General features: G+C 39.8%; 1 protein-coding gene across 4 annotated transcripts in view; it reads left to right on the top strand.

The window, feature by feature from the left end:
• The first annotated feature begins 1345 nt into the window (after positions 1-1345).
• The window catches only part of LYN (LYN proto-oncogene, Src family tyrosine kinase), a 50812-nt gene continuing 31293 nt past the window's right edge, over positions 1346-20864 (top strand). For 2 of the 4 annotated variants that reach the window (XM_083874957.1, XM_083874958.1), the window contains exon 1: positions 2000-2368. In XM_083874957.1, the coding sequence (XP_083731083.1) occupies positions 2143-2368 (226 nt within the window). In that variant the 5' untranslated portion in view covers positions 2000-2142. Of the gene's footprint in view, positions 2369-7184; positions 7472-20864 lie in introns of those variants that run through there. The other 2 variants (XM_083874956.1, XM_083874959.1) reach the window with 2 other exon arrangements.

A 20864-nucleotide genomic window follows, 5' to 3' on the forward strand; every position in this document is an offset into this window, starting at 1 on the left:
CACAAAGACATTTAAAACGTGATGAACAGCTGACCTACAGATGTAGTGAGGCTGGAATCAGCTTTTTTTTTTTTTTTTTTTTTTTTTTTTCCCTTTTGATGAATATATAATGAGAGAGAAAGTTCCTTTCCTGCTTATGCTTTCTAAAATAGATTTTGTACATATTCTTAACAGTGGGAACAAGGATACATAAACCCATAACATTTCAAATAATACTAACAACCTGTCTTTTAAAAAAATTTATAAAGCACAATGTATTTATTCTACTCTAACCCTTCTTCATATTAGTTCTTTTAGAGCAAACCTGATGAGTTTGTTCTACATCTCCTTAATTTACTATTGCACAGCAAACTATTAAGGGTAAGTAAGCACTTCTTTTATTTTTCCAGATTATTCACATCATAGATAAGATTGTATTCTACTAGACTGCTGGAATCTATTATGCATTTATGAAACTAAATTTTATTTTCACCCGTGGTTTGTTAGAAGAAGGTGAATTTTAAACTCAGTGGAATACCTGATAATGAAACAAAGAAATAAAGAGGAAAGGGGGGGAAACTAGACAGATGTGGGATCTGTGTAAGATCTGTGCACTTCTCCAAGAAGAAAGGTACAAGATCAAGGTGCTTGCCCTACAGAAGAAAATGGTATTAACATGAGGTACTAACAGTGCACTTCCAAACAGAAATAGCTCATTTTACATAAACTTTTGGAATCCAAATTTCCTACCAAAAGAAATCCCCAAAACAAAGTCAATTTATATTTAGTCAGATCTTTCCTTTTTGTATAAACTTTCTACTGGGAAAAAGGTTGTTGTCTGGTTTGTCTCATTGTTATTTTTTATTATTGTTATTATGAAATAGCTTTACCTAAGTTGGGGGATGGGAGAAAATATTTACCAACTTTTTATTAAGAGAACTTGAGGAATTCCTTATTGTTATACTTTTAGAGGCTGGTCTAACACTGAGCATTTACACAATATTATTTTAATCCTTGATGATACAATTCAAAAAAGATCAGAAACTCTTGCCCATTATTTCCCAGAGTTACACAGGGACGTCTGTGACTGATTAAGAAATGTGACAGATTATGGTATCACTGCTTCTATGGACTGAGTCTTCTAGAGGATGAAGGCAGTGACCTGTGTGCAGGAGCCAGGGCATTGAGAGGGGACTGCAGCAGCACACCCCAACCAGAGTGAAGCGCTTGTGCCAGCTGCACATCCCCATGAGTGGCAGTCCTTTACACCAGCACCAAAGATCTGTAAGTCCTATCGGCATTAATCAGGTTCTCCCCATAAACCCAGCAGGCTGTGAGCTGCACCGAGCTATTTTCAGCTGTTTGGATGTCCTGTTAGAAGTCCTCACCAGCTCCCACATCCACTCCAACCCACAGTTAGGCTGTGCTGGTGGACTTGGGGAAAGTGTACGGAGGTGCCATTGAGTGTCTTGCATCTTGTAACACTTTGACTTGTTTCTCAAACTTGATCCATTATCCAAACACTTTTATAGGGAAACCTAAAACGCTTTTCATTTGAAATCCTGCCTTAGAAATCTCCATGAGCTGAACTCGCCCAGGCGGCCTGGCAGCGCACACACCACACCTTGACTTTAGCCCTTGCAAAGCTTTTCACCTGCATCCTCTGCCTGCTACGTCCACGCATTCATATTTCCTGTTTTGCTGACCTGTGAGATTTTTTATTTCACTTTTCACCAGGCTAGTAAATCATTTAGAAAGAAAAAAAAAAAAAAAAAAAAAAAAAAAAAAAAAAAAAAAAAAAAAAAAAAAAAATTGAAAGATAAGCTTACTTGCTCTTTGTTTCTCTCAACCAAGCCTCCAATGGACTTTAGAAGCTGCTTAGAGCGGATTTTTGAAGTTCAATATGGTTTTTTGGTTGGTGGAACAAGGCAGCCTAACAAGACAAGACTAACAGAGTTTTTAACTTTTAGAGGAGGGGCGCTGCCCTGCTGATGTTCGCTCGGGGGAATTTAATAATAAAAAAAAAAAAAACCGGCGGGGCTGACCCCCGACACCCCTCTGCAGCCCCTGGCACAGCCTCACCGCCGGCCCGGGGCCGCCCCCCGCTCGCTCTCTCGCTCTCTCGCTGTCCCCGCTGTCCCCGCTGTCCCCGCTGTCCCCCACATGCAAATGCTGCCGGCAGCAGGAAGTCCCCGCGCTGCGAACCGGCCGCGGCCGCGCCCCGCCCGCGCAGCCAGAACAGCGCCCGGCCCGCCGCCGGGACAGCGGGACAGCGGGACACTGGGACAGCGGGACACCGGGACAGCGGGACAGCGGGACACCGGGACACGGGCACACCGCGACACCGCGCTCCCCGCCCTCCCTCCGCTCTGCCTGCGCGCCCGGGAAAGTAAGTGCCTTCCCCGGGAGCTTCCCGGGCGGTTCTCCCTCGCTCCTGCCCCCTCAGGGAGCTGCCGCAGCCGCCCGACCCGCCCGCTAGGACTGGATGGGCTCTGAAGGGAAATAAGCGCGTTTGGGATAAAAGAATCATTCTCAAAAGCGTGATTTTGCCTGGCTTTTGCTGTGATCCGGAGCCTTCTGGCTGTTTGGTGCCCGGGAGCGTGTGAAATTCGCTGGTTAATTCGCTGCACTCGGCGTTTCAAGCCAAAGCAATAGCCTTGGCTAAGGTGAGCTGATGTGATCCCTGGGTATTCCTTCTTACGCTGCTTTTTTTTCGAGGAGCATAATTTCTGGTGCGTTCTGCAAGTTGAAGCTTCTTCCTCTTTAACTGTGTGTTCAAATGTGCTTGGAGTTAAAGGAAAGATAGAAGATGGTGTTGTGATGTTTGGGGCACGGTGTTTCTTGCAGGCTACTCTTACAGGTCCTGAGGAATGGTCTTGAAAGGTTTTCGCCTTAAAATTGTAGGTTTTAGCGGCTGATGCTGGACCTTCAGTAAAGCAGTTCAGAGTTTCTGTTGAAATTCCATCTCTGAAGCGTTTGCAGTGAATGGGTTGGCACAAACTCGTCTTGCTGCCTCACTCCCCTCTGTTGGCACTAAAGACCAAAGGGATAAACACTCAAAACTTGTTTAGCCAGGTTATATTCCCTGGATGTACATAAGGAGCACAGAGCTGGTTTCACCTGAAACCCTAATCAATATCCCATCTCCTGCCTTTTGTTGCCACCTTTGCAGAAAGAGAAGCACTCTGACCAATCTTAATGTATATCTTAATGGGCGTCGTAATACAAATTGAAAATTAAATTTTTTAAGCTTGATTCCATCAAGTGCCTGTAACACTTTTGCAATTTAGGCATAGTAATGTTAATTAAAAGTATCTATAAAGTAAAAGTGCCACGTAGATAAGTCTGCACTCAACACAGTATCACTGTAGGGTTAAAGCAAAAAGCAGAAGATATGTGTTGAGAAATTGCAGAGCTATGTTGGGAAAACACTGCTCAGTTTTACCAAAAGGAGAGTCGAATTGTGTTTGTGTGGATTGTTTCCATCCCAACACTGAGGACAGAATAGGTGTTATCTCTTTAATACGTACTATCAACAGCATTGAAAGTATGGATGAGAAAAAAAAATCAAATAGTTTTCTCTGAAAAAGTAGCAACAGGCTAGAGATGAGTTAGATACTGTTAATAGGATGTTATGAAACCTTGGAGAAAGATTGAAATTAATGAACTGTGAGATCAAAAGACGTATCATTTTATGGATCTCTTCTGAGATTTAAAGCTTTTTTTCTTTCTCTGTTTCAACTTTGTGAGCTACAGACTAGTTAGGAAAAAATATTTATTTAATAACGTAAAAATCTATTTTAATTGTGTGCTGTTGGAATAAATTTTGTTTTAACCATGTTAACAGAATTATCATCTTTATACAGTAGCTGGTTGGCTTCAAGTTATTCTACTTTTTGAGTCAATAAGAAGTTTTTCCTACAGAAATATACAGAAAACATGGTAAGGCGTAGGCCTTCCTTTTTGAGGCCCTTGACCAATGGAGTTGTGCAATGACTCTTTCTGACAAAGCAATCAATTGTGAAACTTTACAGTGTGAAGTTAAACCCTGTTGCCTTCAAGTTGTTTAATACTATGGGGTTTAATGTTACCCTTTTCAAGGGAGTTTCCATAAATGTGAAACCATTCCTTGCAGATATTTATGAATAGATCAGCATTTATGAATGTATAAGTAACTCCTTCATAGTACTTTCCCCCCCTCCCCAGTTTATCTATGTAATTGTAGTGACCTCTCTTCCTATGGCCTTTCTGACTCCTCTAAGCTAAATGGCATCACAGAACAGCAAGTCTTGTGGGGAGCAATTCCTGTGATAGGCAATGAAAACAAGTCCAAGGTCTTCCTGGCTCAGCTTAGTACCTATTCTTCAGTGGGGTGTCTCACCAAATCAGAGATGCTACCCCTGGCCCTTCTTGTGAGGCACATCAGGAAGCAACATTGACCTCTCTGTAGTTATTTGGGAAAGTTTAAGTCCTGCCGTATTTAATCTCAGATGTGATTCCATTGCTGTCACGAAAAGAGATCTTTGCCTGCCTCTACTCTGCGTGTTATTTTGAATCTTAGTCGGAATCTTTGAGGTTTTGGGAAGAACACATGCTGATCATGAGACAAGTTTTGCTTTTGTCAAAGGGCTAGGTGATCTGGGAAGGGGATGAGATCTTTCCTCTTTCCCATATGTGCATATCCTGAGTAACTGAGTGACTTTTTTTCTTCTGTCCAGGGAGTTGTAAAGCCATTTTTAGTCTTGAGGTTCAGGGGGCCGTTTTCAAAACTGAGTGAACACAGAAGACAAGCACATGGGGAATAACTAACTGACTAACTTAACTAACTAATTAATGGGGTGGGCGTTAGGTGTAACCTGGGATTCCTAGCAATCTGCTGTGGTAGCATGGCTGTACACAGAAATGGATGTCTGCTGCTACAGAGATCCCAGAAGGATGTGAGCTGTCATGTGCTAATGCAAGGGATGGGAGGAGAATCTGTGGGCAGGGGATCCTGAGCGTTGTGTGAGCTTTACATGCAGGGAATGATACTTCCTTTTGAAGCAATGAAGCTGAGTGTGTAAATAATTACACCAAACCATGTGATTCTGTTAAGCAGCATTTGTTGTAATATTGCTTCTGTGGGATTTCTGTCTCTAAGCAAAAAAGCTTCATTCTATAGGAAAAAGCAGTTGCCCAGCTGGAAATTAGGATTTTTGTCCTGTTGATCATTTTCCTACTTCCTATTTCTTCCATTTATTTCTGTCCCCTCTTTAATGAGAATGTAGGAATGCTAGGGATGGTATAATAAGAATGGCTTCCAGACTTGCTAAGCCATACCACAGGAAACAGGAGATAAAAATGTAAAATTGCATTTGTATGAAAACAGTCTTTAATGACGCATACAGGGTGAAGGAGTCTGCCACCCTGTAAACAGCAATGGTGCCCTCTCAAAGAAATCACCCTGTACTAATAAAAGACAAATGCAATGTAACTGTCCTTAGTGTGACTGTTCCTTGTTTAAACTTCATTGTCCTTCAGGGAAGGATGGAAAGGTCTGTGCTTTCATATTTATTTCTGCCTGATTCAGATACATTTCCTGTTGACATTGTCATTAAATGCTGTAATTTCCGAGACTGAATTATTCACGTTTGAGTTCAGCATCTTTCCTGAAAAATGTGGCTTCATGGAACAAAACGCAAAAGCAGAACTCATCATGTCCTGGAAGCCTTTCCTCCAGTTATTTATGAGATACTTGTATTTGTTTTGTGCCCTAAAGAACTGGTCATAGAAGTAAATAGATTGGTTACTTTTGTCAGACAAATGAAGAAAAAAGGTATTTTGACACAAAGTAACACTTCGCTGGGAAGAAAAGAAGGAGGACGCTAGGGGAAGGTGGAGGGAGTAATGGGTAGATCTCATTTCACTGGTGGGTTAAAAGGGTGGACTAGTACTGTCCAGGCCAGCCTTTGCTCTCCCTTAGGTCAGCATTGCCTATCTTTTTCAAACTGCTGGCATCTTAAGTATCTACAATTGGTTCCTGTGTTTGTGCAGCACACTTGTCTTACATCTTCAGTTCAAAGGACTACAATGATAAACACTCTGAACAAAGTGTTCTTCTTCCTCTATGGTCTCTGCTGCATGTGGCAGAAGGCTACTTCTTCCTGTGGTTGACATATTGTAGAATTTCTTATTTTAATTTGCAAAGGCCAGCTGTGATAGGCAATCTTAAACTGGAACACGTGATAGTTCACCCCAGACGCTGAAGTATGGGATGCATCTACTCTTCTGCGATGGCACCTTCTGCAGTTTTCTCTGTTTTAGAGGGCTGCTCTAAGTATGGAAATGATAAAATTTTGAAGGGAAAGGACTCCCTCTGGGATGTGCTTTTAACTTCTTTGCTGGTTTAAAAAAAGCTGTTTCAGGAAGTTCGTCAAAAAAAGCATAATCTGTAAAGTGGGTTTTCTGATGTGGTATCTACAATCTATTGCTTTTTTCATGTTTCCTTCATTAGTTTGTACAGATAGGTGAATACAAATCTGGTTTGGTTTGGTTTTTTTGAATTAAATCTTATTCAGGTTTTATCTTAGGTTTAAACTGAAGCAATATGGTATCACAGGAATTAATGCAGAAATATATTTGGCTGCTATGCAGGTTTTCTCTTTCCAATTATGACTGTACTAGGGGCTCAGAACAAAATTAATACCAAAAGTTAAATAATATGTTTGAGTGAATTCCTATGTAGTGGTAACACATTTATAAATCAGTAGGTCTGACCTATGGCTAAGTTTTACTGAATTCAGACAAAAAGAATATTTCTTGGTAGGATCAACTGAGTTGGGAAAGATCTTTATAGTAGCCCATCTATTGCATATATTGAAATTGCCTGCTCCGAGTGTCCCTTGCCAGAATCATGAAGTTTATATTCATTAGATCCAGTGGACAGAAAATGGTTTTCTCCAGGGCAGCCCCAGCCTTACCCTGTGTTTTGATGGATTTTTAAAACCCTTCAGTAAGTACTAAATGCCCCAGGGAGCTGTGATTCAGGTATGAGTGGAGGAGGACCAGAGAAGCAGGGTTAAGTGATCGCCAGAGCTGGTGTCAGTGTCACTGAGGAAGTGAAAGTTTTTGGTAAACAAACAGGAAGGGGATGGGCAGGAGAAAGAGGAAATCCTATATTGGATGTTCTGTGTTCGACTGGTTCAAAATACATTGCAAGAGTCATTTGAATGTGCTGTTGTGATGTAGCAGAATGTGCAAATGGGATTCAAAGTACATTTTTGTAACTCCAGGCTTATCATTGCAAAAGATGTGCTGAACTGTGCAAAGACTGGAGGGAAGCATTGCAGCCTGTCAGGGGTGCTGGAAAACCTGCCTTTTAAGCAACTCTTCTGCTGGATTGCTGGTGTGGCAATTTGTCCTCCTTTTTCTGTCCAGCTGAATTTGCACTGGCTTCAAGAGAGATTGCAGCAGCTCTTCTGGCACCAGTGGAGAAGCACCAAGTCATACTGAGGTGAATTCTAAGCCCATTTCTCTTGCGATGTGGATGGCCTGATTGATGGCATGCAGTAGATAGCAGTGCTCCCACTATGCCTGACCAGGAGAGCTTGCCTCTTCTCCTGCTAAGTTTCCTCGGGAGCAATTCCCCTCCCTCTGCTATAAAGCTTACCAGTGTTTCCAAAAAAGTCCTCGACGCACACTGCTTCAAATGTCTTCATTAGTAATAATGTGCTGTTTGTTTTGAGGTTTTTTCTCCCTAGTTTCCTGGAAAAATCCATGTTTTGGTCTTTACCCTGCTGACTTCCTTTTTTTCTTCGCCCATCATTGTTTGTTTTCTCTTTTTTTTTGCCAACATCATTCTGCTGTTTCTTTCTCTCCAGTTTTGTCTTCAGGACTGTCAGTGTTATAAACTGTTTATTTCATCTCTTGATTTAGATGTCTGCAGCAAATTTTCTTTTCCCTTTCTGGGAAAGCACCTTTCATAATCTAATTATCATTTGTAAACTACTTATCAAGGATTACTCATCCAGAATTACTGGAAGAGATGTGAAGTCCAGTGGAGTAGCAACCTGCAACCTGGCTGCTGATGGTCTTCAGAGTATTTTAAGGCTGTGCCTTGTTTAAGGGCAACTTTGTATTTCTGTAGGTGGTCAGCAAGATTCTTGTGTCTAAAGTACAGTTTATGTGTAGGTGTAATTGATTTTTAGAGACTGCTAACTTCTGTTTGACACATCTGATTTAAAGCTGTGACCTCAAACCGACTTAAAACTGGTTTCTCTTATGAAAATGGTCAGTGTGGATTGTCCCCTGCCACTTTGTCTGCCCTTCTTGTGATGCTGCTTTGACCTTCTTTGTTCACGTTTCTTTTCTGTTGCATGCACAGTTTTGTGTGCTGTGTAGTCGTGCATGTAAAAAGTTTTTGAGCCAGCATTGACCCTCCTTGTAAACACTTCTGGTTCAAGGAAGCAAAGCATGGATTTATCCGCATCTGTGCTGGCCTGTGGAGAAGAAATCAAATCTTGGTCTTGTGGGGATGTGGTGCTGAGACAACAGCTCTTGCTCCAGGATTGCAGGTTTGATATTCTGTGCTCATTGGTGTTGGTGTGGCCCACACAGTGACCCCACAGAAAGTGAAACTTAAGAAATTTAGCTTTGAGAAGGCAGTGCAAGTTTAGAAGAACCTAGTTCAATGGAGCTGGCACCAGCAGAAAAGGTTTTGGTTGAGTGAACAAGTGGGAAAAGGGTGCTTCAGGCAGGATACTTCTGCTCCTAATGGAACATTTAAGCAAGGCTACAAGTGTCAAAAATGCATTTGAGTGGCTTATTCAAATCATATGTATTGGACTAGATTTGGATGAGTGAAAGGTCCTTTTTCATACTCCTGCAATAAAAGCAGGTGGTTTGTATGGTATGACACAGGAAAGTAATTTCTCTTCATACCTCAGAATATGTACATTTATTACGTGTTCAATATCTTGTCATACTGATTGAGAATATATGCTTTCCTAGGGACTATAATTGTCTCTACCCAATTATTTATTACCCTTTGCATTCTTATTTGATTGTTTTTTCTTTTTGTCTCTTTGCTTTTGGAGTCTTCCTGCTTAATTTTTTTCTCAGTATCAACCCCAATTCTGATTTCTTAGGGATTTTGGCCCCCCCTCCTACACCTTTTCTCATATGGTTTATGTTGTCCTGAGAACTTCCCATGCATGGCCAAACAATGAAGAAGTCTTACCAATATTTAAAGCATCTTCTTTGCACAACACTTAATACTGTGGAATTGAAATGCAAGTTGTGGACTCATTATTGTTCTCCTGAAACAAACTTGGATAACCATTGTGAACACTGATTTGGTTTTAGTTCTTGCTTTGAAAATTAGCTGCATGGGCCATGAGTGCTGAAGTCACATTTAAACACTGGGGCTTGTGCACAATCTAAGGCAGTTTTTCAGAGTATAGCATAATCACATGTCCTGCCTGAGAGCTGAATGCTTGAGTTATGTAAAGTTATAAAGGTTATAAACTTTAATGAGCAGCCAGTATGGTTGTAATAGTAGTGCTGTGAAATTCTTGCAATATGAATGTGAAAATAATTATTGTGTACTGTGAGTCTAAATCAGCTAGAAATATTGGGAGTGCTGTCCTATTTTTTTATGGTCCATGTTCTGCCCTTTGTGCAGAAAGTCCTGGTGTGAGTCTCCTGATGTCTGCAAGCTGTGTGCTGTCACTTGCAGGATGAGAGCCTGGTTCAGTGAAACTTGCTATGGTTGTAACTGGTAGGTTTTCATCTGCTATCTACTGAGCATTAAGCAGCACTAGATATAACAGAAAATACTAAGTGCTGCACAATCCAGTAGTGGTATATTGTGAATACAAAAATGTTGGTTGTTTTTAGAGTGAGAAAACAAGAAATTTCAAGGTGAAGTTAAAATAGTAGCAGAGGTCAAATTATTAATCAATTTTTGAAAATGAAATAAATTAGCATATGGAGCAAATGCAACATGCATCTTTAAATCTGTCCCCTAGTCAGATCTTCTGTTCAGTATAGAATGATTTCTCTCAAATATAAAAGAACTTTAATCAAGTTAATATACTTTCATAGTTGCTGTCCTGGTAATACAGGAAACTATTCATTCTTGCCCTTGAGAAAGATCATCTGCAGGCATATCTGTGTTTAAAATTGAAGCACTTCAATTCTTCCTTAGAAACTTTGAAGCAGGAACAGTCAAGTGAACTGTCACACCAGATACTTACAATCTTTCCTTCAAAGAGAGCTTCCAGATTCTCACTCACACTCCTTTATGAAAATAGAAAGCATGTAAAATATTTCTAATTTTGGTTAACTTTAGAGAAACTTTTTATTCATGCTCATGTGTGCAATAAATGTGAAAAAATATGCTTTAGAAACTTGGATGTGAATTATTTATGTTCATTCAGTGACATATTTCCTTAAGTGAGGTATTTCCTTTTACTGCCACCCCAGCTTGAGAATGTAGTTTCACAAGACTTTAGTTAGAGCATGTTTCCCTCTTTATATGACAGGCTTTCAGACCCGAATCAGTGAAATTTTGCAGCCCCTCAGGATATGTTTGGTAGACTTAAGAGAAGTGTACTTGTATCTATTAAAAAAACCCATCTGATCTCAAGGACTCAATCTAAAAACCTCCCAAAACTGCTAATCATTGAGCTCTTTTAATTCTATTTATCATGTTTGCAGCAAACTGTTGGTTCAGATGATACCCTTTGGTGCTACCCCATGTGTCACAAATTGCAGCAGTTGCTTGAAACAGTTTACTAAGCTGAGTGAGAAACTAACTGGTACATTGCTGGTTTAGATTCACGCCCTTGAAGGAAAATAATTAACACAGAGTTTAAAATTAAGTAAAATGAATGAGTTATAAATAGGCTTCTGTGAAGTACCAGTACCTGGAGGATGTTCTTACACCCTTGAAATCAAGAGAGATTCTGCTACTTAACACCAGTGAGAATGAGACAAAGTGGTTCCTCCTGTGGATACTTTAACAGTTAGTGCTGAATGCTGGTCTAGTATACCTGCAGGGATCGAACAGCAAAAAAATTCATTTCTGCCATGTAATTTAGTGGCACTGAATTTGACACTGATGTTTTTGGTTTTGTTTTTGAGAACTCTTGCAGTTTCCTCTTGCAACTTGAACAAACTTGTTCAATGTTTGCAAACTTTCAGGAGGAACTGTACTCTGAGTGTTAGCTCACATCAGCATGAATGATTTAACCCCAAATTTTTATCTGAGCATAGAATTCATTCTTGAATCCATATTACATACCCCAGTACAATGTCCTCTGTTTCAGGAGAGGTCTGTGTTTATCTAGTGCTGTACAGCTAATGAAACACAATGCAATCTGCTGGAGAAGTAACTGTCTTTTACAATTTAAATGTATTCTGGTGTTTGGAGATAGTTTTAAAAAATCTGCTTCTCTTTTGTGAAATTCAGTGCTTTAGATGTGCTCAAGACACAGTATGATGCTATTATAACAAGAACGCTATGTTTTAGTTGCAAATTTAGTCATGAGTACATATCAGCATTCAAACACGGAGTTGACAGCAGATAAAGAAGCCTTCTGACCAATGAAGCAGAATGGGAAATGCACATGGGGCAAAGTAATATGAGTTACACAATGGCGAGGCTGTTGCAGTAAGGATCCATTGACACAGAAGTCATTCTGCCCTGATTCAGCCATAACTATCATAATCCATGTTGAAAGTGGGTTGTAGAATGCATGAAACCAGGTAAGGTTTATAAAAATTGATTTATTCCCTCGGGATATAGTTACCTGAATTTGAAAGAACAAAAGCTAATATGCACTTATGTTCTGTTCCCCATTTCTCTCTTTTATAAAACACACTGAACACAGAAGATAAACCCAAAGGAGAAGTGGCATGCTTTCTATGAGACCACCCTCAAAACCTTCATCAGCACTTGCTGGCTGTGAATTTGCTGTCCTCCATCATGTTTTTATTGACATGATGAGGTATTTCAACAGGCTAAATTGATGGCTTGAGGTCAGTTGCATGAGGTTCAACAAGACCAAATAGTGGGTGCTGTCCTTGGGTCACAACAACCTCATACAGCGCTACAGGCTGGGGGCAGAGAGGCTGGAAAGTGGCTTGGCAGAAAAGGACCTGGGGGTGCTGGTCAGCAGCCAGCTGGCCAGGTGGCCAAGGAGGCCAGTGGTATCCTGGCCTGTACCAGCAATAGTGTGGCCAGCAGGACCAGGGCAGGGATTGTCCCCCTGTACTCATCACTGCTGAAGCCGTATCTCAAATCGTGTGTTCAGTTTTAGGCCCCTCACCACAAGAAGGACACTGAGGTTCTGGAGCAAGTCCAGAGAAGGGCAACAGAGCTGGGGAAGGGTCTGGAGCACAAATCCTATGAGGAGCAGCTGAGGGAGCTGGGGGTGTTTAGCCTAGAGAAAAGGAGTTTCAGAGGAGACCTTACCACTCTCTGCAATGCCCTGAAAGGAGGTTGTGTGCAGGTAGGATCTCTGCTTCCAAGCAGCAAGCAACAGGACAAGAGGAAATTGCTTCAAGTTGTGCCAGGGGAGATTTAGATTGGATATTAGAAAAAAATTCTCCACTGACAGTGTGGTTGGGTGTTAGAACAGGCTGCCCAGGGCAGTGGTAGGATCTCCATCCCTGAAAGCATTCAAAATACCTCTCTAAATGTGGCAGTTGGGGACATAGTTTGGACTTGTTGATCTTAGAGGTCTTTTCCTGCCTTAACAATTCTATGATTTCATGTTGTGATAATTTCATGGTGTTCATGATCTTTGCATTCTGTTTACAGTATAACAATGGGTTTGAATTGCAGGCACACTTTAAAGAACGAGATCACAACTGCAAAATAGTCTTTATTGCCAACTACATATTAACTAATTGAAGGCCACCTTCATAAATAACTATCTTCTCCCCTTAGTCATAGTAGCTATTAATAATTTGCTTCAGCAAGAGTCCCATCAATCCCTTTGTCTGGGCATGTGGAGGTTGAGCATTAGGCTGCCTTACTTGAAGGAGACAAAGGTTTCTAGTAGCAGCTCCTACCTGTAAATATACCTTCCTTTGCACCTTCTGGAGAAGGCAGAGTAACAAATTTCAGCTGAAGAGCTCATTAGGGTGCAGCCTGGTGATGATTCCCCAAACTCAAAAAAGTTAGCCAGTTGTTCACTTTGTCTCTTATTGTCTTCTGAGGCTCAGTGATAACAGGGAGAAGCTCTCATTTCTCTTTCATGTGTAATATTGTAAATGCAGGCATGGGGCACTGCACAGTAATACTGAGATGATTTGTGTGGTTGTGCCTTTGCTTTCCAATACATCAAACAGTATGTTGAAATCAACACTTGAGTAAAGCCACTGTGGGCATGAACCAGGCCTTTTGGACTCACATAGAAGCTCTGGTTGCACATCTCTCAACTACACCTTGTTTTGGGAGGCAGAGTGTTTGTGAAAGACAAGGGGAGGATGAATAGCTAGGTAACTACTCTTGAGAGTGAAGGATAGTTCCCAGATCTATGTTCTCCAAAGAAACTGTGTGAAGCTTGTCCTATCCTTCCATCATGCCACTTGCTATGAGGATGAAGACCTTTGGGCTTCTCCTGGACCTCACTCCAACACCTTTGTCTTTTTTATGGGTACTTTCTCATTTTCCTATACCACAGTTACTGCTGTAATGACTAAAAAGGAGTGGAGAAGGATCCTTATTTTTAGTCGCAGGCATAGACATGCATAGCAACATACATACATGAATATGTATATTACATGTTATGCCCATACATTGGCAAGGCAAATATAGACTACTGAAAATTTAACACACTGCCATTATTTGCCAAAATCATCCATTTAAAGCTGAAAAAACCAGTATGTGAATCATAGATACACTCAACTTGGAAAGTAGATGTCGTCCTTGGGGTTTGCTAGCTGGATTGGGACACTTCCTAATAGTTAGGGAGAATGTTGATCCTTTTCAGTGTAGTGGTTTGGCCAAATTTTCATTTGGAAATGGAGATTTGGTTATATGAGGCTGCTGTTTGTCATTACTGAGAGTTTTTACCAGTCAAGAAAATGACATTTTTACTTATAGCTTGAATTACACTTTAAAGTCTTTAAAGTATTTTGGGAACCTTTGCTTTAAGTTGGTTAATGTGTTGGCACAGCTTTTCTGTTCCATGTCATATGATCCTTTTGAAGAATTTGATAGAAGTATTTATTCTGTTATGTCAAATTAAGATGTTATTTGACCTTTTCCCCTATCTTCAAAAGATATAGTACAGTGGAAAAAAAGTTAAGGAAATGGAAGATGTGGTTGCCTGAGGGCTGGCAAAGTGAATTAATTCATTGTTGATATTGATTCAAAATTCTGGAGGATGCAGTTGAGGCAAATGATTGTAATAAAATGAAGCAAGTATTATAAGGTCAGAAAACAGATGTTATTTTAATGTAAGACGTGGTTTAAAATTAGTGCCAAAAATACTGACTAAATGAATCTGGAACATTTTCATAATATGTAAAGTCTATTATGCAAGGCTAGCAAAATTACAGTCTTCTGTAGATTAACTTTCTTGTGTTTTGGTAGGTTGTTTTTTTTTTTCTTCAATTGAATAAACAAGGATCAGTAGTTTGTACAAATTCTGCTTCATTTCAGTGTGATGTTTTGTTTCAGGATTTTATTTTAATCCTTCTGAAAGCATTATAACATCATTATACCACCACAGTGACATTATTTTCAGTGTTTCTTGCTGATTTTAGTTTACTTTAATGTGTATTTAACCACTGCCAAAATTCCTGCATGAAACCAAGATTTTAACTAATCTAGACAGAACTGTAGTGAATTTACAGAAAAATAGAATATTTTTGTTTTTCTTGGCCAAAACTTCCCAACCCTGTTAGAGCTACCTTTCATGTCATCAACTATGATGATATTTATTATATGTGTAATGCTATCATTTATGAGCTCCAGCAAATACTGTGTATTTTAGCCAAGCACTGAATAAAGTTACCCTCTCCCTGGACACTCAAAGGCAAAACAGGCAAAGGTTGGAAAGGGCCATTTGAATATAGAAAAATGTTTACTTTGATAGAATTAGTTTTACCAAAGCACTCCTTCCTATTGGAAGTTTGACATGTGATAACTTAAGTCACTTATTTGCCATTTAGTATAGCAATATGTTAGTTTGTGTTGGCTAATGCATCCCTAAAAAGCCTCATCTAGTAAAAATAAAAATAATTTTAATGGGGAATATAGGAAATAAGATTGATATGATATGATATGATATGATATGATATGATATGATATTGCTGCTCAGAACGGGTCTGTCTTTTCCAGAAACACATCAATACACATCAGTATGGCAACTCCAGATACTTTATCTCACCAAAAGTTTTCAGTTCTTATGTCAGCTGTTGAGGGATTTTTGCTGTATGACTCCTCCTGTCCTGTGAAAACAGGCTGAGAGAGGTGGAGTTGTTCAGCCTGGACAAGAGAAGGCTCCAGGGAGCAGCTACAGGGGGGGCTACAAGAGAGCTGGAGAGGGATTTTTTTATAAGGGATGGAGTGACTGGGCATGGGGGAATGGCTTTAAACTGACAGGGTGTTGCTAGAGGACACAAAAAGAAGGGCACTCACCTGTCAGGTTAAGAGCAAGAAAAAGAAGAAGCTTTATTTTGAAATTCTGACTTATATAGTCTTTGGAATTTGATCAGGGATTGGGGGATGAGAGTAACACCTCTCTGACCCCAGTGGTCAACTTAGAAGTCTATCAATTTGTCCTTCCTCCTGGAAGGAATATATTATTTACCAAACATCTGTCTTTGTTTTTCTTACAATTCATGAGAAAGCTCTAGTAGAAATGTAAAAACATCAGAAAACTAAAAAATCAGAGCAACAGAGAGCAGGTTTAGATTAGATATTAGGAAGAAATTCTTTTCTGTGAGGGTGGTGAGGCACTGGCACAGGCCCCCAGAGAAACTGTGGCTGCCCCATCCCTAGAAATGTTCAAGGCCAGGTTGGATGGGGCTCTGAGTAACTCGTTCTAGTGGAGGGTGTCCTTGCTCATAGCAGGGGGCTTGGAACTAGATGATCTTGCAGGTCCCTTCCAACCCAAACCATTCTATTTATTCTAATCCACAGACCACTTCCAATATAGTTATATAGCAGTTCACCTTTTGGCCCTGTTGTAACTTGAATTTTTATTTTAAGGAGGTGGACTATAAATATTGCAGAGTCCTAACCCCTCATTTCAGTACAAAGGCAAATGTGGGAAAGAAAAGCAGGACACCAAATGACAGAGGAGACATGGGTAGTGAGAATTTCATTGAGAGCAGTATCAGCTTGGTAAAGGATTCAGCAAAGGTGTCTGCCTACCCAGACTGGTTTAGTTGGACTGAGACAGTTGTGTATTTATGTTGGGAATCAGGGCTCTGAAGAGGAGAGGCAGAAATACTCAAAACTGAACATTGCAGAGAAAGTATAAATATGAGAGATGTATGAGTGTAGTAGGAATGCAGGTGTTTGGGAGCATGGAGGTAGTAGAGTTGTGCTTTCTGTAAGTGGCATAGGAAAGCATAAAAATAATCTGAGATAGCATGGACAAAGTAGAATTTGTCTTGGTCTCAATTGCTAAGGAAGGAATTGTGAAAGAAGCAGAACAGGGGGAAGTGCAGCAGACAGGAACTACTACTGTTCTCTTAGCAGGACCACTTTCTGTTTCCTGATGTTGCATTAGCATTACACTGAGACTTTTAAAAAGCACTTTCATTTGCAATGAAAAATATGAGGCCCCTTGTGATATTAAGAGACATTAGAAACACACAGGTGGCTGACAATATTGTGCATGACAAATAACCTGGGAAAACAATGGGGAGAAATTTAACATTAGGGTAATGGCCATATTTAATATTGGTAATATTAGGATAATGCCACAGGGGATAGGAGAGTCTTCTGTGGCAGTAGTTTGTCGTTATGAAAAGTGATACAAACCTGGATGTCTTTATTGGATGGCCATATGATTATGACAGACCAACATGATGAAAGTATAAAAATCATAAATTAATTTCTGGGATTTAGTGAGTGATGTATATCAGTAGATGGAAGAAACAGTAATACTATTTGCTTCAAGGCAGTGCTGAAAATCATCTTGAAACACCTGGACAACTCCAACCTCCTGTACTTAAGAGGAATGGGTTCAAAGTGAAACAGATGTGAAGAAGGGCTGCTAGGATAATCAGTGGAAGTGGAAAAAACTGAGAGGGTTTGGTCTTTACAGTCTAGAAGAGAGGCTGAGAGAGATGTGACTACTTCCTAATCTCCCAAGAGAATGAAGGGCTAAATGCCATTATTGTCTCCAAAACATTTTTGGGACTGGGACTTATGTGACAACTTCTAAGCCAAGTAGAATAAGGTTCTGAAAACTTTCAGCAATAATATTTTGTTCTTCCCCACCATCGCCCATTAATGTCTCTAAAAATGGAACATGGCAAACTTGCTTCTGAGCTTGTGCAGTGTGATTGTGCTGCCTAGAACAGATCTGCTTTTCCCAGAGAGTAATTGGTGGTCCTTTGCTCTAATCATGGTTGATAAACTAGATAGCTATGTTGGCTTGCTCTAACAGACATGCACCCTTGGAAAATTTGAGGGATTAACTTAAGTGAGACCAGGTTTTGAGGAAATTTTACAGTAACGTGCTTGTTACATACTTTTCTGCCACAGTAATGTTGGTTACACTGAGGATTAACTTGTTTCTCTTCTTTGCCTGTTTATATAGATATGTATATCAAAATATTGTTTTAACTTTGTCTTGCCTTTTCCACAAAGATGATTGAGGCAGTTAAAAGACTTCCCTCATTATTTTTCCATTTTCTTTTAAATACTGGCAGCTGGACTGCAGCTTCTCACAACTGAGGAGCAGTGGGAATCTACACAGGCCAAGTCTGTCATAGCCAGCACTGAGTAGATTCAGGTTATCCATGCTCCTTTCCCTAAGCATTGCAGGGAGCAAATGGTGATTTGTGTCCCTGTGTGTCTATCCCCATATAAGGGATAAATTCCATTTGGGAGACACAGAGATGAGGTGATCCAGACCTACAGAAATAAGCTAAATTTAAAAAGATATTAAAATGCACGCGGCAAGGATTGGCTGAGACATACAGAACCATTTTAGCAGAAAGGCAAGGGAGGAAGAAACTGCTCAAGTTCCCCATGCTGGTCGCCAGTGCAAAAACAAGATGTAGGAAGTGAAACAAGCTCAAAGTGAAAGCTGACCCCAGGTTTCTGCATTTTCATGAGTCTAATTTGATGAAAGTTATCAGACAGTCAGGACTTACAGTAAAATTGAAATGTGTATCTATAGATAATATTATATATTCTTACATTAATATATAGCTATAGATATATATGGTGAATTGCAGATATAAGAACAACTTCTGAGACTGGCAAGAAAGAGAAGACAACTTCTTTTCAGTCGCTCTCCAGCTGATGCTTTCATATTGCTCCCAACCACAGATAGTTTATTTTTGTCACTCTTATTCTCACTATGGTCTAGTGGCAAATCTTCATTGGCACAAATATGTGTAGAGCAGTACTGATAAGCCATTTCTGAGCTTTACCACCTCTAGTTAAACTCCTGCTTTGTATTCCTTGGCAGTTGCTTTGCCATGGGAGGATGGGTCAGAAATTAACCTAGGTTTCCCAGAAATAATCCTCCTCATAGACCCAATAACAGAGAAAAAGGAGATCCTTGCAACACTTGGGTAGCACAGATGATGTAGAAAAAGATCAACATAAAGTGAAAGTAAGCACCGAAGGTTAAGATAAATGAAGTCCTTACATTTAAGATTTTTTAAATTTTTTTTTCATAGAATTATGAATTTGAATAGTTGATTGAAGTGACATAGAATGTTGGATGAGCTTCTGAGAAAGCAGGTGTTTGTGTCCTTGAGCAGAGCAGGCTTACGATCCTTCCTCCCCAGCAGTTTTAATCTAAGTTGATCACTCTGAGTTTCGGGACACTTCTGCCTTGACCTTGAGGGAAATGCACAGGAGTTCAGGAGATCTGATGAAGACATCACTGTGTTACCTCTGACTATAACTGGTGAAGCAGCAGCAAACCAACTGGCATTAAAGGCCAGTATGAAACATTTAAAACAGAGGAGGCCAATGGTATTGGTGTCAAATTTTGAAATAGGTATTAAAAATAAAACTACTTACTCCTCTGCTCTATAAACCCCCTTTAAAGCTCCAAGTGTGAAACCGGTTGGGTTTTTATATACAGATATAAACAGTTGCTTCCTGTTCTTTGATCCCGAAGATAAATGTAAAGCAATAATCAACACTCAGAGTAAGTTGGGGGGGGTTCTTAATTTTTTTTCCTTATTCTTGTGCATGAGAAATGTGTGGTTTAAATGAAGAGTTTACTCTTCGTACTCAATTAAATATGATTTGATTTTATTTATGTACCTGTTAAAACCCTAAGCCATATAGAGCATTGGTGTTTAGATACATCATTATTGACCTTTTCAACAACAGAAATTTATTGGATAAAATACATACTTCTTTGATAAAATAGAGCTTATATGCTCAGTGTTGTAGTTCTAATTATTTAAGTTACCTTATTATTGGAAAGGCCATAGTATAATCTATGAAGATTTGAGAATTATTTCCATGAAGACATGACTTTGATCAAGAAAAGACTGGACATATCAAGTGGGTTTTGTAGGAAATAATTTCTAATATGCACCATATATGTTGTATGCAACAAAATCACAAAAATGAAAAGGAAGAGAATGGTTATGAACCCAAAACAAAAAATGAGATCACCTTTGTAGATGATGCAAAGGGTAAGCACTGGGGTGAAATGAAACCTGAAATGGTGATGATGGTGGATGGACAGGGGATGGTCACATGAAACTTGACTGCTTGCAGTAGGAAGTCTTGTGTCTTTAGATACATTACTTTGCTGGAAGTGTAGAAAAAGGCATATAAAGCAATTCCACTTTGGGGACAGGCAGCAATTAAGGAAGAATGTTTCTGACCTCCGCTCCTCCCAAACCATTTTGGAACTAAGACCCAAGTGCTGTAGTAGCAAGATGAGATAGGGGATTGAGAAGGAAAATTCAAGGCAAATGTAGACATCAAAATTGATGTCTTGGAAAAACCTACTGCAGAGGCTCTGCATGACAGTTCTTATGGATACTCCTGTGGCTTTTTGAAGGGTGCCTGAACCTAGATTCTTGCCACCTTGCTGCAGCTGTTAACCTAAGTACTTGTGTTTACCTTTTAGCCATGAACTACAGGATGCTCTTTATTAAAAGAGAAGCTGTTGCTTTTTTTAGATATCTATTTATAAAGATTCACAGCTATGTTAAATAGAATTTCTTTTAATTCAGTGTTTATCTTTCATGTCTAGAGGTGTGGACAGGACAATCAATGAAAACCATGAATAGGAAATAGTGTCTCCTGTATTGCAGAACTGTTGGAATGAGAAACATCTGAGTAGCAACTGGCAGCATTTTCTTTGATGTGTAAATTATTTTTATCTCTGATAAAGAATAATGGACTTTGGTTTGTCATGGTGCTGGGCCCTCTGTATTGCTCTTTGCTTACTGTGTTCTCTTTCTCTTTTTATCTGCACAAAACATTTCCTTGTGACACAGCAACAGAGCGCTAGGCAAATAAACATTTACAGCAAGTGAAATGTTTTATTTATTTATACACTCTGCCCTGCACTGGCATTTTAGTTAGGTCAGGATCCCACTCCTGAAGCAGTTGCCCACATGCTAAGCTGTAATTCGTGTTCTGGAGCAGAACTGGAGTGCAAGAATGGGGATGCTTTGGGAGAATGCGGTGTGGGACTCACCTTTAGGTAAACCCTTGTTAT

This window comes from Zosterops lateralis, assembly GCF_965231275.1.
Source record: "Zosterops lateralis genome assembly, chromosome: 1".
Lineage (NCBI taxonomy): Eukaryota > Metazoa > Chordata > Aves > Passeriformes > Zosteropidae > Zosterops > Zosterops lateralis.